This window comes from Megalobrama amblycephala, linkage group LG8 (assembly GCF_018812025.1).
Source record: "Megalobrama amblycephala isolate DHTTF-2021 linkage group LG8, ASM1881202v1, whole genome shotgun sequence".
NCBI lineage: Eukaryota > Metazoa > Chordata > Actinopteri > Cypriniformes > Xenocyprididae > Megalobrama > Megalobrama amblycephala.
In genome coordinates, this window is record NC_063051.1 from 24674790 (window position 1) to 24689900 (window position 15111).

The 15111-nt window shown below is 37.6% G+C and overlaps 1 protein-coding gene across 14 annotated transcripts in view; it reads left to right on the plus strand.

Moving 5' to 3' along the window:
• The window catches only part of ptprfa (protein tyrosine phosphatase receptor type Fa), a 224367-nt gene that overhangs the window by 137465 nt on the left and 71791 nt on the right, over positions 1–15111 (plus strand). For 9 of the 14 annotated variants that reach the window (XM_048200180.1, XM_048200182.1, XM_048200181.1 and 6 more), the window contains 5 exons: positions 2053–2322; positions 4971–5552; positions 8940–9076; positions 10012–10156; positions 13786–14091. In XM_048200180.1, coding sequence (XP_048056137.1) covers positions 2053–2322; positions 4971–5552; positions 8940–9076; positions 10012–10156; positions 13786–14091 — 1440 coding nt within the window. The remainder of the gene's footprint in view (positions 1–2052; positions 2323–4970; positions 5553–8939; positions 9077–10011; positions 10157–13785; positions 14092–15111) is intronic. The other 5 variants (XM_048200191.1, XM_048200190.1, XM_048200192.1 and 2 more) reach the window with 1 other exon arrangement.

Sequence of the window (15111 nt, forward strand, 5' to 3'; positions counted from 1 at the left end):
AAAGATGACGATCATTCCGGCCGCCCCTGGCCACGGCCAGTACAGATTAGACACCCAGACACCATAAGCACAATTTGCTCAGTGTTTACCTGACTTGAGTCAATAGATTTTGCAATAAATATTGATTTACTGTTCCTGAACCTCAGCAATATGTTCAAATTACACAAACAGTGAAACGTTATAGGGTTAAGGAACAAAGCATCATTACCAAGCACTTTTGTCTTATCTAACCACTGTTATGCAAGACTTTTATCAGTTCTTCAATTAGTTTTCATTTTTGTTGCATTGCATAATATAGCTCCAACCACAGTGGAATCTAATTGGTTGAAAGTCTCACTCTACACATTTGATTGGCTGTGATTTTTTTTTTTTTTTTTTTTTTTTTCTTACTGCACATATTATTTTACTTTCAGCAAGGGCAGATTTGTCACATCGCACCTGGTTTGGACACGGTGTTATGGGTAGTTCGAGTTTGCAGTATTTTCTTGTATAGAGAAATCTCACCTGATAATGTAGAAAATGAATACTGCACCCTAATAAAGCACTTAAAATGTATGTGTGAGAAAGAGATGTCTAGAGTTTATTGTTGGATTTTGTGTGGTAGCTAGTTCTCTACATTCCAGAAATTGCATTCAAGTCAAATAAATACTGAGCATTTGTAATCCTTCAGCCCCATACTTACAACCCTCATTTATCCGCAATAATTTCCTGTGTCTGGAAATGAGCAGGTAATGACAAGGAAATGAACAGGTAATGTTCAGATTTGGAAGTGAGTTGGAGTCTCTCAGAAGTGAGACTTGTTTATCCTTAAAATATAAGCAGATGTCAGGCCGCAGAGCTCCCTGTTAAACTCAGCTGCCATCTGCAAACTATTTCACTTTATATACGGAGAGACATTATAAAAGAACGGTTTATTAGCAATTTCTCTGTGGACACTCTCAGACGGCTGCTTCCATGAAGTCTACAGAAAATGCTGCTCTTTTATGGGAGCTCTGCAGATACTGAGTGTATCTTCAGTGGACAGGAGGGTTTGGCTTTGGCTGTACACCAACTAAATGTGTGTAAAGGGTCACAATCTTCTGCTGTCAAATTTCTTGATCCAAGTTAGATGCATTTCTTTGCAAAAAAAAAAAAATAATTAAAATAAATAAAGTTTACAGTATTACTTCTGAGCTTTGTTGTGCTATCATTTAAATACACAAATGAGGCATTTGCATTATTTTTTTTACAAGAAAGAATTTCCAAAATGAACATTATCTTAAAAAAAAGATTTGTGAGCTAAAACAAAGCTATAAAAATAATTTCCTGTTATGATGGTGTAGAAATTTATAAATGACTGAATTCTGTAGAAAATTCAGTTAAATCTGACTTTTCAGAGTCTGCGTCCCAGTTTATTTCTATGAAACGATAAAGGAAATGTGTGCTGCACTGCTAAGCTCAGTCACATTGATGAGAAAGTCTAAAGTTCAAATGTGAGACGTGACATTCGCCTGTCTGCGTCTCTTTGAGGTCCTGATCTGTCTGTCAGTCCAAGATAGTGTGACAGGGACCTGCAATGTAGAAAAAAGCATTGCACACCTCAGTGATACTGGTCTTAAGAAATGATTTTGTGACCAGTTTTGGTTGAGGTTGCTCTTTTTCTGCATTTTTACTGTGTATTTGTGATGCAAAGAGAGATATTACATTGAGTTAATTTAGTGACATATCAGTAAATAGCTTGCCAGCACTTTGAAATAAATGAAATTTGATGAGGAAAATATGGAGACTCGACTATAGAGCCACAAAATCCTTGAGATGCATTTACTGTCAAAAACAGACTCTTATATGGTGAATGTTTAGAATATTAAGGCTCTCAGCTCTATTCCCTTGATTTACTTTGGCATTTGTCCTTCAGTCAGAGAGCTAATTAATATTTTATACCTCTCATATTTTCAAATAAAGACTCTGTATCCTAAAGGTCAGTGGTATATATCCAGAGCCATGCCTGAAACATATTCTCTGCCTTCCTGTATCTGCAATCTGCTTATAACATCATCTGCGCTCCTCCAACAGTACGGCGAGTTCCGCCACGTTTCTCAATCCCGCCCACCAATCACGAAGTGATGCCGGGCGGCAGTGTTAACCTCACCTGCGTGGCGGTGGGCGCTCCCATGCCCTACGTGAAGTGGATGAAGGGTGAACAGGAACTAACCAAAGAGGAGGAGATGCCCATTGGCCGAAATGTGCTGGAGCTCACCAACATCCGCCAGTCGGCTAACTACACCTGTGTGGCTATATCCTCCCTGGGCATGATCGACACCACAGCTCAGATCACGGTCAAAGGTAAGAGACGTTTAGCCTCAGGATCTACTTCATCTTCACAAAGGACAAATATATTGGAGTAAACATTTTAATTTCCTTTTCAGAAACAATTATTTTCAAATATAGTAATAATATTCGTAAAAATCTTTGCTTGGTAACATTAATTTAAAGAAATAAATTGCCTTTTTTTAATCATTGTCCCCAAGTGATCCATACAGCTAGCATTGTGTACTTAAAGTTTGTTATTATCTGTGATTATCTAGACGGTAATAAACAAAGCTGCTCTAATCAGATTGGAGGCTGGGCCCTGTAATGTTGAGAGTGAAATCTCATCAATAACACACTCATGGGGATTCCCACCGACCCAGACAGACAGCGCATGCAATCACCTCATCAATGTTTCATCAGAACTGAAATGTGATGAGCGATGCTCTCTCTTCTTTTTTCCGCCTTGACAGTGAACAAAATCTCTGCGCTCCCAGTGATCATTAAGGATTATTTTAGGGCTGTCGCGCGATAATGAATCTATTCGAAACATTTAATTGTCCCAAATTTATCATGTTAAACACTTGCGTGAAAGAGAGCATTCTCAGTACTACTAGTCTGTGAAATCCAGAAAGAGGAAACTCAACTGCACTCCGTTGTTGCTTACTCTAAAGGGTTTAAAGATGACAGTCATTTTGATGTGTGTATTGAATGTTTAATACAACTCAATATATTTGGTTGAATATCTTTGAAATTTATAGCATTGACTGTAGAGCGGAACAAGCTGTTAGCTGTCAGTCAGTAACTTGTGTGCGCGTGATGCGCAGCGGTCGCGCTAATGGTTTATAAGTGCTGCGTGCTTTCATTGACTTCAGCAGTTAAATTCTCACACTTTAATAGTATTTATAACTCCTAACTTAATAAAACAAGCTGTGTTTCTATGAGGAATGATTACTTCAAAATGTAGATCTGTATGAAGGTACGAGGTACTTTATCTGAACGAAATACGTACACCTCTCTCACTTTTGCTCACGTGCCAGCGATTACCCCTTGCCATAGGTTGCTGACCCCTGTGCTAGAATCATAACAGCCGGACAGCACAGGCAAGCACAATTTTAATGAGCGTATTCTTACAAAGTGTACTGTGTTACTGTACTGATTCTTCTGAGCTCTTCATTAGTCAGTGAAACAGCAATCGTTTATTGGTGTACTTAGGGAAGTGTTTAAAATAAAGAATTTAGAGCAGCAGTCAAAGAGAATTTGAGCTTGATTCAGGCAAATGGAGTTGAGTTACAACATTAGCATTGATTAAAGCAGAGTGAATCATTTCTACAGTGTTGAGTTTATCTGGCATTACCGTGGGTATTTCTCACCGCTCTGCTGTGCTCTGCCGTTTGCCGTCATGCATTATCATGTTAGCTGAGGTTAATATCATGTGTTTTGGGATTTCTTGGTCTATAGCAGCTACGGTGATTTAAGCCACAGGTTTTGGTGTGTTCCTCTATCCTTTTCTGTACTGCTGCTGCTTATTCAAAGTGATCTGTTTGGATTCTGACAGCTGTCCAATCGCATATTGCACAAAAGTTGTTTAGAGTCGATTTCAGAAGCTATTTTATGAAAATGCAGGCATTTTTCTCGCCTGTGGATATATGATGAGCTGACCCACCAGTCTATGATATCGAGTCGACACAGAATAATCATAATACTAGTGTTTAACAAAGCATATTTTTCTACATTTTATGTCAAATGCCATGTCATTACCACATATCTACCCTGAGAAATGTCACATATTTGCATTCATTTGGCATATGTTAGCATTTCAGAACATGTGATTTAGTAGCAAAAACACTGAGAAGACATTTAAAATGCAAGGACTAAAAAGGCCTGTAGAGTGTATTTCTCTTTGATTTTTATCATCTAACATTTGATGCACATTTCAGCTTTATTTCAGTTACAAAAAACATTTTAATAGTTTTAGTTTTACAGAGTTAACAATAACAACAGTGATTTGAACAATATCATTATAAGGCCTATTTATAGGTTTAGTACCTATAGGTCTAGTGTTTTTGCAGACATCACAGTGACCTGTAGCTGTCAGATATGAGCTGTCTATGATATCTGTGCTGTTGATCTGTGTAGCTGTTATTGTTCATTATTTACAGTTATGTTTGTACTGTGATGATGATTGGATTTTATAGGTAACAACTGGAATTGCTCAGATTGAGAAATTATTCAAAGCATTTGATATTACTGTGTGTTTTAAATAAAAATCTAAAATAAAATAATGCTACTTAATTGAACAAAAGCATGTGTTTCTGTAGTGTTTGTTGTATAATAGAGTCTAATTTGCTGTTAAAATATTGAGCCTGTATTCACCTTAATTAATTAAAGAAAACACGTCACACTGCCCTTTTTGGGTCACTCTAGATCTAGACTAGTTCCTGTAGGGCCACAGCCCTGCAGAGTTTAGCTTCAGCCTTAATTAAACGCACCCGATCCAGCTAATTAAGTCCTTCAGGCTTATTTAAAAAATTACAGGTATGTGTGTTGGAAATAAACTTTGCAGGGATGTGGCCTTCCAGGAGTTTTGCACCCCTGCTCTAGATGTTCATGCACATTTGTCTGTTTGCCTATATTATTCCTGTATTGTCAAGGAACTTAATATGTTTGTTTGTCATTCTCAGCTCTGCCCCGGCCCCCAACCTCTCTGATCGTCACGGAAACTACCGCCACCAGCGTAACTCTAACATGGGATTCCGGCAACCCCGAACCCGTATCGTACTATGTGATTCAGTACCGGGCCAAAGTCTCGGACAACAGTTTCCAGGAAGTGGATGGAGTTGCGTCCACGCGCTACAGCATCGGTGGGTTGAGTCCTTACTCTGAGTATGAATTCCGTGTCATGGCGGTCAATAACATCGGCCGCGGGCCGCCCAGCGGGTCGGTAGAGACACGGACCAGTGAACAGGCCCCCTCGTCTCCTCCCCTGCGTGTTCAGGCCCGGATGCTGAGCGCCACGACCATGCTGGTGCAGTGGGAACCTCCCGAAGAGCCCAACGGACAGATACGAGGATATCGAGTGTACTATACGTCCGACTTGCATTTCCCACTCAGCACATGGCAGAAACACAACACAGAGGACAGCAGCCTGACCACTATCTCAGGCCTGGTACCTGACATCACGTACGGCCTCCGCGTGCTGGCGTTCACCTCCGTGGGAGACGGCCCACCCTCGGACATACTGCAGGTTAAAACACAGCAAGGAGGTGAGATGTGTGCTTATATAATACATTCAGGTCTTGACATTAACACCCTCCAACCCGCCAAATGCAGGTGGATTTCAGAAGTGGCATGTACCACAGTCACTCCTACTAGCCATTTTGGTGGTTTGAAGTTTATATATAATTTTTTCAGTTGTAATTTAAAAAGTTGTAATTTAAAAAGGTATCTGAAATAATAAACTAAAAGCAATGTAGTGATTTTCCAATACATATCAATACTGAAATATCTGAAACGCTTCCAATACCAGCTGCGCTTTCTCTCTCTCTTGTGATCTCTCCGACAGCGAGTTGACACACAAACCTGTCTCCCCTCACTCACTCATTTCATTTGCTCCAGATGAATATTATTGGTGTTACAGGGCTTGAATTTTGGCATGAGATTGTGCATATTGCACAAAATAGTACTCATTCCCGCTGGTTCTGTGCTCACACCCAAAGTGCGTGCACATAAAACCGCCTCTCAGTGATAAATTTCTTTTTTGCTGCTTATTGCGCTTAAACAGTCAAATAAATGCAAAATAATTTCTTGGCAAGTATTCACTTAAACATAGTCAGTTATGTTTTAAAGGTGCCCTCGAATGAAAAATTGAATTTATCTTGGCATAGTTGAATAACAAGAGTTCAGTACATGGAAATGACATACATTGAGTTTCAAACTCCATTGCTTCCTCTTTCTTATGTAAATCTCATTTGTTTAAAAGACTTCCGGAAAACACGCGGATCTCAACATAACACCGACTGTTACGTAACAGTCGGGATCATTAATATGTACGCCCCCAATATTTGCATATATGCCAGCCCATGTTCGAGCATTAGACAAGGAAAGGCTGTATTAACGTCTGGATCTGTGCACAGACAAGGTAAGCAAGCAAGAACAACAGCGAAAAATGGCAGATGGAGCAATAATAACTGACATGATCCATGATAGCATGATATTTTTAGTGATATTTGTAAATTGTCTATCTAAATGTTTCGTTAGCATGTTGCTAATGTACTGTTAAATGAGGTTAAAGTTACCATCGTTTCTTACTGTATTCACGGAGAAAAGAGCCGTCGCTATTTTCATTTTTAAACACTTGCAGTCTGTATAATTCATAAACACAACTTCATTCTTTATAAATCTCTCCAACAGTGTAGCATTAGCCGTTAGCCACAGAGCATAGCCTCAAACTCATAGAGAATCAAATGTAAACATCAAAATAAATAATTTACTCACATGATTCGATGTATGCACACAGCATGCATGACGAACATCTTGTAAAGATCCATTTGAGGGTTATATTAGCTGTGTGAACTTTGTAAATGCGCTGTAATATAACCGAGAGCTCGTGTGGCAGGGAGCACACGATTTAAAGGGGCGGCGCGCTGAAAAAATCAGTGTATAGTTAATGATGCCCCAAAATAGGCAGTTAAAAAAATTAATTTAAAAAAATCTATGGGGTATTTTGAGCTGAAACTTCACAGACACATTCAGGAGACACCTTAGACTTATATTACATCTTGTGAAAAAGCATTCTTGGGCACCTTTAAGTGAACATAAACAGTTGAAAAAGAAAACGCATATATAACAGTATAATGGATCCCTGTGTATGAGATAATATTAAAAATATCTACATATTTATTATACAAAAACCAAAGTCTGAACAGTTAGAAAAGATATAGTACATTAAGTCAGAATAATATGAATGCAATGTGGCCATGTTGTTGGTGTCAAAATCACATTATCAGTGACTTTTCGACATCAAGCTTAAAACATGGCATGGCAGAGCATTAAAGTCATTAAAAGTATAAAAGCATTAATAGTCGACTAGTCTGTGCAACCCCTAGTATGTGCTGAGAATAGACTCCAAATGAAGTTAATTCGAAATCACAACAAAAGATGCCTTCAAAAATCAATACGTAAGGGATAATACACTCTTTGAAGAAAAGGTTCTATATTGAAACTTAAAGGGATCTGTGAGGCATATCATATACAGAACTATTTTAGGGGCTACCATCATGGGATCATTTTATGGATTTAGTTTTAATTATTTAATTTAGCTTTAATTCATTTTTAATTTTAATTCAATTTTATTAATTAAACAGCCCGTAAACATACTTTATCACTAGAAAAAAAAATGGTAACCCATGAAATATGAAAGTATTATGCAATCATTTATGACATTTCCCTGTATATAGAGCCTTTTTGGCATGTTTTTTTTTTTTTTAATTAAGTCAAGTACCCTAGGGTTGTATATAGAATCCCATTGAACCTTTTTCTAAGATTGTATATCCATCCGGTTGTGGAGTGATATACGTTCCCCTGCTTATTGCATGGCTACTTGCCACATAAGTAAATAATTAGACACAAAAAAAATCATTTGAGTTAAAATATTTTATTAGCTCATTAATCGCAAAGCATCCCCAAATTAAAACAGTTCCTAGAAATCAGCTTTGAGCCTAGACGAATGAATCAATCAAATGGATATTTAAGGAATAATAGTTATTGCACAGTGCATAAATAGTGACAGGGAGATGAAATATTGATTTGAGCAGAAACCCTTTTAAAATCTTACCTGTTTACAATCTTATAATCCAGTACAGTGTACAAAACAATCATTCTAGCAACAAGATGAACACTTGAACAGTATTACTGTATACACCTACTATTAATACTGAAGTCCTCCAGTTTAATTTTACAGTAAATACAGTCAATAAGATGGCACCAGCTGTGTTTGAATGAAATGAGAGAGAGCAGTGTGATATGAGAGACATGGCCTTAGATAGCCGGATGAGTGTCATGATACAGCGTTGCTATTGACAATGGTCATTACTGGGGAATATCCAGACATCCCAAGTCTCCCGGAAGTTCCGGGAGTCTCCCGCATTTTGATTGCGGCTCCCTGATGCCCGCAAATTAGTTAAAATCTCCCGGAATCTAGAGCGAGCGAGCAAGAGCGCGCATGCGAGACAGCGACTGTGCATACTATCCATCCTAAATAGTATGTGACAAACATAATGTCACATACATCAAACATAATGACAGTATTTGACAGCGACTTCAGCATTGCCCATGGCGGGTTAAATGATTGTAAAAGGAATATTGAGGTGAATTGACAAGTTTTATTTCATGTCCATATTATTCAGGCTAGTTGCCAAGGCTACATGAAAACAACAAACTCCTTAGACCTGTTTAAAATTGGAAATGGAAAATAAATAAAAGCGGTTGGCTTTGGGATACCTCCCTGAAATGACTTTTTGCAGGTTGGGATGTCTGAATATCTGACCTCGGAATGTTGCGATTCACCAATCAGAATCAAGCATTTCAGAGAGTTTTGTAATATATTGTGTGCTTTAAGTGTTTAGTAAGACAAACTACATCTCTGACTGCAGTGCCGGCCCAGCCCACTGGTTTTGAAGCAGAGGCAGAGCTCGACACTCGAATCATGCTGTCATGGCTGTGGCCCGTCCAGGATCAGATCACCAAATATGAGCTCACATACTGGGAGGCTGACTCTGACAACAACAAGGTACAAGGCAGAAAACAGCTAAAATCACTGAATCTGTGTGTGTTTGGCTACAGAGGGTTCAGAATGGCATTCCTAGCATACTCAATGTAATATTTTTTGCAGTATGTACACAGAATGCCAATTTTCTGGAAATCATTCCTGGATGACTTACAGTATACAATGTAAAATATACAACATGAGCACACTGTGTGGTCTGCTGTATCCTATAATAAAATGCAATCTTTTGAACACATGAATCGAATATCAGCTACGTTTTTAAGATTGTTTTTTTTATTTTTTATTATTTTTTTTTTTTTGTGGACTGACAAAAATAATAATAAAACTAAAATATTTATTTATTTTCACAAAAAACTGCTTAAAAATTCAGTTACTATTTTGATCATGTGACAACATGTTAGCAGTGTTGTTTTACTATTATTTATTTATTACTATTTTAAATTATTTTTTGTATTTTTATATTCTCTTTTTTTTTCATTTTAATTTGTTTAACTGTTGTGCATTTATAATTTTTAGTACTTTTTCATATATTTCTGTTTTCTGTTTTATATTTATATCAGTTTTAGTTTGAATAATTATTAATTGAATAATTATATCAGTTTTAGTTTAAATAATTGTAGTTGTTTTACTACTTTAACTAGCTGACAAGGCAAAGTTTCTAATTTTCATTTACATTTATGTTTTGCATATAATATTAATATTTTATTAATTTATTTCAACTTTATTTCAATTACCAACATTTTTATAGTTATAGTTTTAGTTAACAATGACAACACTGCAGTTTATTGAATACTACGTAGTGTTTCGCATATTTTTTTAAATAGCAGCCACTATACAATGTACACTGTGCAGTATGCAGTTTGCAGTACACTAATATTGCATTCTGAACATAGCCTATATGTGCATCTCTCACTCTCTTTATCTTTTATCCATCCCAGCACCACATCACCTTCAACCCAGCTGGTTCATATGCTGTTGAAGGCCTGAAGCCAGACACACTCTACAAGTTCTCACTGGCCGCACGCTCTGAAATGGGGCTCGGGGTGTACACACAGCCTGTTGAGGCCCGGACGGCCCAGTCCAGTAAGTGCCTAACTCAAACTATAATCATCTCAAAGTTTGACCATTTTTTAGCAACTAAATACTGGCCCCAGTCACTCTGCTAAAGATGAGGTATGTTTATTTTTAACCACCCCAACATTCCATATGTTTTCATTTGTATTTTGTTAACCATACAGCACCATATCACTTGCTTTTATGAAACATTCTTATATATATATACATTTAGTGTATGTGTTTACAAACAAAATGCAAAGACTTGACCATCAAAAGCGCAAAAATATTGTTGGAATATTTTGAACAATGCGTTTGGTATTATGTAAAGTACATTGGTACACAGAACTCACAACAGTTTTTGGTTCAAGACACCTTGTCCAAGACTAAAAGTGGTTTTGGGGGGGGGAACTTAAATGTTACAAAAGTATAGATTAAAATATATCACCTTTAACATGTACTAAAATGTTACTATTCAGTATAATATTATTTATCTCACCCTCTCGCCATACAAAAGACCCTGTGTTTTCCAGAGCAGAGCAGTGCTGGCATTCGTTTCATACACATTTTAACTGCATCAAACCAGTTTCTGAGTGTCAAAAGCTCATAAAGTTCTGGTTTCTGGTTCAGGGTTCATGTAGAACTGCAGTGACCGCGGAGTGTGATGCACACTGATTGTGTGTGTTCTCTGTGGCATCAGAATGACGCAGGCGATACAGCTTAATCTCTGTCCTCATCTTCCTCCATCTCCAGAGATATGGACTAAAGCTGAGATATTTATGACAGCTCCTCACAGAGATCTCCTGGTATTCAGAGCTATTTGTTAGACATGTCAGCTTTGAAAGGTTTGATCTTGGTTCCCATAGAAACAATGGCTTTTTCTTTCGTCTCTGAGTCCGTGTTTTTTGGGTTTTTTTTTTTTTTGTCCTAGTGTCTCTGAGTCACTGTCCTCAAAGACCTGAGAGCTGAGACACCAAAATCCCTCTGTCTCTCACTCCCTTTATCTCTCTAATTCTGTGCCAGATTCTAGTGAGCTGCCTCGCTGCTACATAGACAGCTACCTTCTAAGGGTTGGTTCACAAAGAACGCAGGTTAGTGGAAAGGGAAAAAAACAAGGTCTAAAGAGACATTTTTTAAAAGTTGAACTTCTTTTAACGTTTTTAGAACACCATGTCATGCGTGAGATGCTGCAAAAGATGCAAGATGTGAGCGCAGTGGTCAAACACATCCGTCTAGCACTTGTTTACATAGAAAAACAATGGAAATGTAGCACAGTGGAGTAGAAAAACACTTTATTTGTGAACAGCCCCTAAAGGAGCATGCTGACCCAACTTTAATGGAAGTGACTCATTTAAAACACTTTACATGTGTTTGAAGAATGTTTTGAAGAATGATCAAAGTCTAGTCAAATCAAGTCATATTTATTTATATAGAGCTTTATACAATACAGATTGTTTCAAAGCAGCTTCACATTAATAAGCAGGAAAATAACTGTTAATGTTGTAAAAGTCATTAATTATGAAAGAAATTCGATTTCAGCTATAAAGCAGATCTACAGAAGATAATACTGTCATTATTCAGCTCAAGTCAGTTTAATGTTGATTATATTCAGCAAAGTTAGTGTCATTGTCCTATCCAGCTCAATTCAATTCAAATTTTGTTGCAATATCGATAATACACTTTATCATGCTTTTTTGGTGTTGTTGCTCTGAAAGAGCGGCATGAACATTTTTTAAAGTCGGCGTGAAACAGAAGTTGCAATCGTCTTTTCTTCCCTGTTATGATGTGTATCAAAATGAAATGGCTTTTCAATTATAAAATGATTAATAATTGAAAAATATTATATCATAATTTAAAAAAATTATGTGCATGTATGGATTATTAATAATAAACACTGTGTTGTATATAAAATTGTCATTTTATGATGACTTTAAAAAATTTAAAACATTTAAAAATACACATTTTTTAAAGGAATAAATCATCCAAAAATGAAAATCATTTCAAACTCACTGGTTTGACCTTTCACACCTCTTAAAATACCTGTCCTCTCACTTCAGTCTCTCTCATTACCAACTGCTCCTTTTCTTGCTGTCTTTAATATTTTTTTTTTCATTGCTCTTTGCTTTCTGTCTTTCTTATTTTCTCCTCAGTGACCGGTGCCTCCCTTCTGTCTTTTTTTGTTTCTTCACTTTTCTCTCTTCCTGTTGTATTTCATTCACACTTTCTTCTGCCGCAGGTGAGAAATACTCTCTTTCTGTTTCCTCACACTTCATTCTCTCTCAAATCGTGTGCTCATTTTCTAATTTCCTTGTATTTATTCTTTTTCTCACTATATTTTTTCTTCTCAACTCCCTCTTGAATTTCAGATGTGTCCAGTGTCTCTCCTCTCTGTTGTTTTTCTCAGTTTCTCCCAGTTTAATCTTGTTTTCTCACCTATTTCTCATACCTTTTCCCACACTTTCTTATTCTTTGTCTTTTCTCTCTTCATTTTCTCTCCTGGTTTCCTTTCTCCACAGGTGATGACCATCTTCTCTGATTCACACTCAGAAATGTGTTTCTTGTTCTTCTCTGTAGAGTCAAACCTTCTCCTATTTTATTTAGTTTTTTCTTCAGAAGACATTTTTTGCCTGCTCTGCTGAACAAAACACAGGAGCGAAATCGTTACCGTATCTTCATAGTGCTGGATACATACATACACCATCTCTTTTATCATTTCAGAAAAGCCAATATGTTATGTCTGCTGCTGCTTATATCAGAATCAAGAATTCCAGAGAGCCGTGTAATAATAATCCTACTGTATATTGTTTTAGCTTGCCTTGTTCTCAGGACAGGATAGGCAGGGATTTTCTGTGAACTCAAGTGATTTTAAAAAATAAATAAATCGATACAGCATCTCAGAAATCGGACAGGCCATCAATCACATCAATTACATGTCTAGCCAGAGACATTGTGTGAATGTATCTGTTATCTCTGTCATATTTACACAGACACAACACACACACACACACACACACATACACAAAATAGAAGTGAACCATCAATCTCTGCTTTCACTGCCAAAACTCAGTGTTTAGACTATAATATGTGCAGACATTTTTGCAGACATGTGTAAAGCAGTGATTCTCAACCAGAGGGACTTCCAGACCACAGGTTCCAGACTGTGCTGAATTAAAACAGAATAAAATAGATCAATTGGGATCATTGTCATGGATTTTTTTTTTTTCTTTTATGAAAGAAATCAGAATAATGTATGTAATGTGTGCAAATCTCAAAGATTTGTGTATATTACTCTTTTTTTTTTTTTACTTTAATTAAATCAATAGCTTTAATCACATTAATGATAGTGCTAAATGATATCCAGTATAATATGAGTTGATAAAGAGATATCTAATCTAATGTGGCTGTGGCCTAAAACAGTTGGAAATCACTGCTGTTCTTTCCAGTCCAGTGGCCAGTTGCGTAAACTGCTTAGACTAGTGAGTCATCGAATATTTTTTACATAATAAGCAAGATTGGTCTAATTGGTCTAATTAATAATCCCTGAAGTAGATTTCTCTTTGGTAAACTGCTAGTTGGTCAGACTAGTTCTTAAGACACAGTCTTAACATAGTGGCTGTGTTAACTAGCCCCAGCTCATGTGTTCCTGCACCCCTTTCCAGCCCCGTCCGCCCCCCCACAGGAAGTGCACCTGATCAGTCTCAGCTCAACCAGCATCAAGGTGAGTTGGGCGGCTCCCCCAGCCGCCAGTCGTCACGGCAACATCGTCAGATACTCTCTGGCCTATCAGGCGGTGTCGGGTGAGGACCTGCAGCGTCACGAGGTCAAGGACATCCCTGCGGATGTGTCCAGCTATGTGCTGGAGGGGCTGGAGAAATGGACGGAGTACGTGGTGTGGGTGAAAGCGCACACCGACGTGGGGCCCGGCCCGGAGAGCAGCAGCACTCGCGTCAGAACCAGAGAGGATGGTAATGCTCGGCTCACGGGTGATCTGCTCAGATCTGCTCTCTGCACCTTCTAACTATTACCGCTGAGTCACCAAACTCACCAGCACTAACTCTGCTTCGGGTTACCTGACTGAACGGCATGAATCAGCGCCTCCCTGTGTGATTCTCTTTCTGTCTTCTATTACGCTGGAGTTCATGCCTGCTGTTCCTCGCTCTTCTGTTATTAATGTGTGGCTCACGAGACAGGAGAACAGGAGCTGGTCTCTCTGTCTTTATAGTGGAGTGAAAGTTCAGGACAGCACTGATATTTTGTTTTGTGAGTCAGTCTTTGTTGTGCGATAAAAAGACTCATGAAGGGAATGAGTGGGCGAACGGAGAGTTTTGGTGGGGTTCACACGGCTCATTGAGATGCTCCCACACAGCAACACATTCTTTTTTAGGGAAGGTTCATATAGCTGTTGCTAAAACAAATATTATTATTACTGTTACTCACCATTCAAAAGTTTGCTATTTTTTAATGTTAGGGTTGTTGACCAAAGTTGCATTTATTTGATAAAAATAAAGTAAAAGCAGTAATATTGTGAAATATTATTACAATTTAAAAGAACTGTTTATATGTGAACATATTGTAAAATGTAATTTATTCCTCTGAATTTTCAGCATCATTAATCCAGCCTCCAAATCCTTCAGAAATCATTCTAATATGCTGATTTGCTGCTCAAGAAACATTTCTGGTTATTATCAGTGTTCAAAAGTGTTCTTTAATGCATCCTTGCTGAACAAAACTATTAATTTATTATTTTTATTTATTTATTTATTAACTCATTGACAGATAGTGTGATCATTTGAACGATAGTGTACATTGAAAAAGAGACCGAAACTGTATTTACAGACACATAAATTAGATTTGAGCCAGTGAGTAACCACTTTGCAACTACCTTGAACACCCTTGCAACCACTTAGCACAACACCCTAACATTTTAGCAGTGAGTTTTGCATGAGCAAGCACCACTCACATTTGCTTCATGAAATGTAAAAATG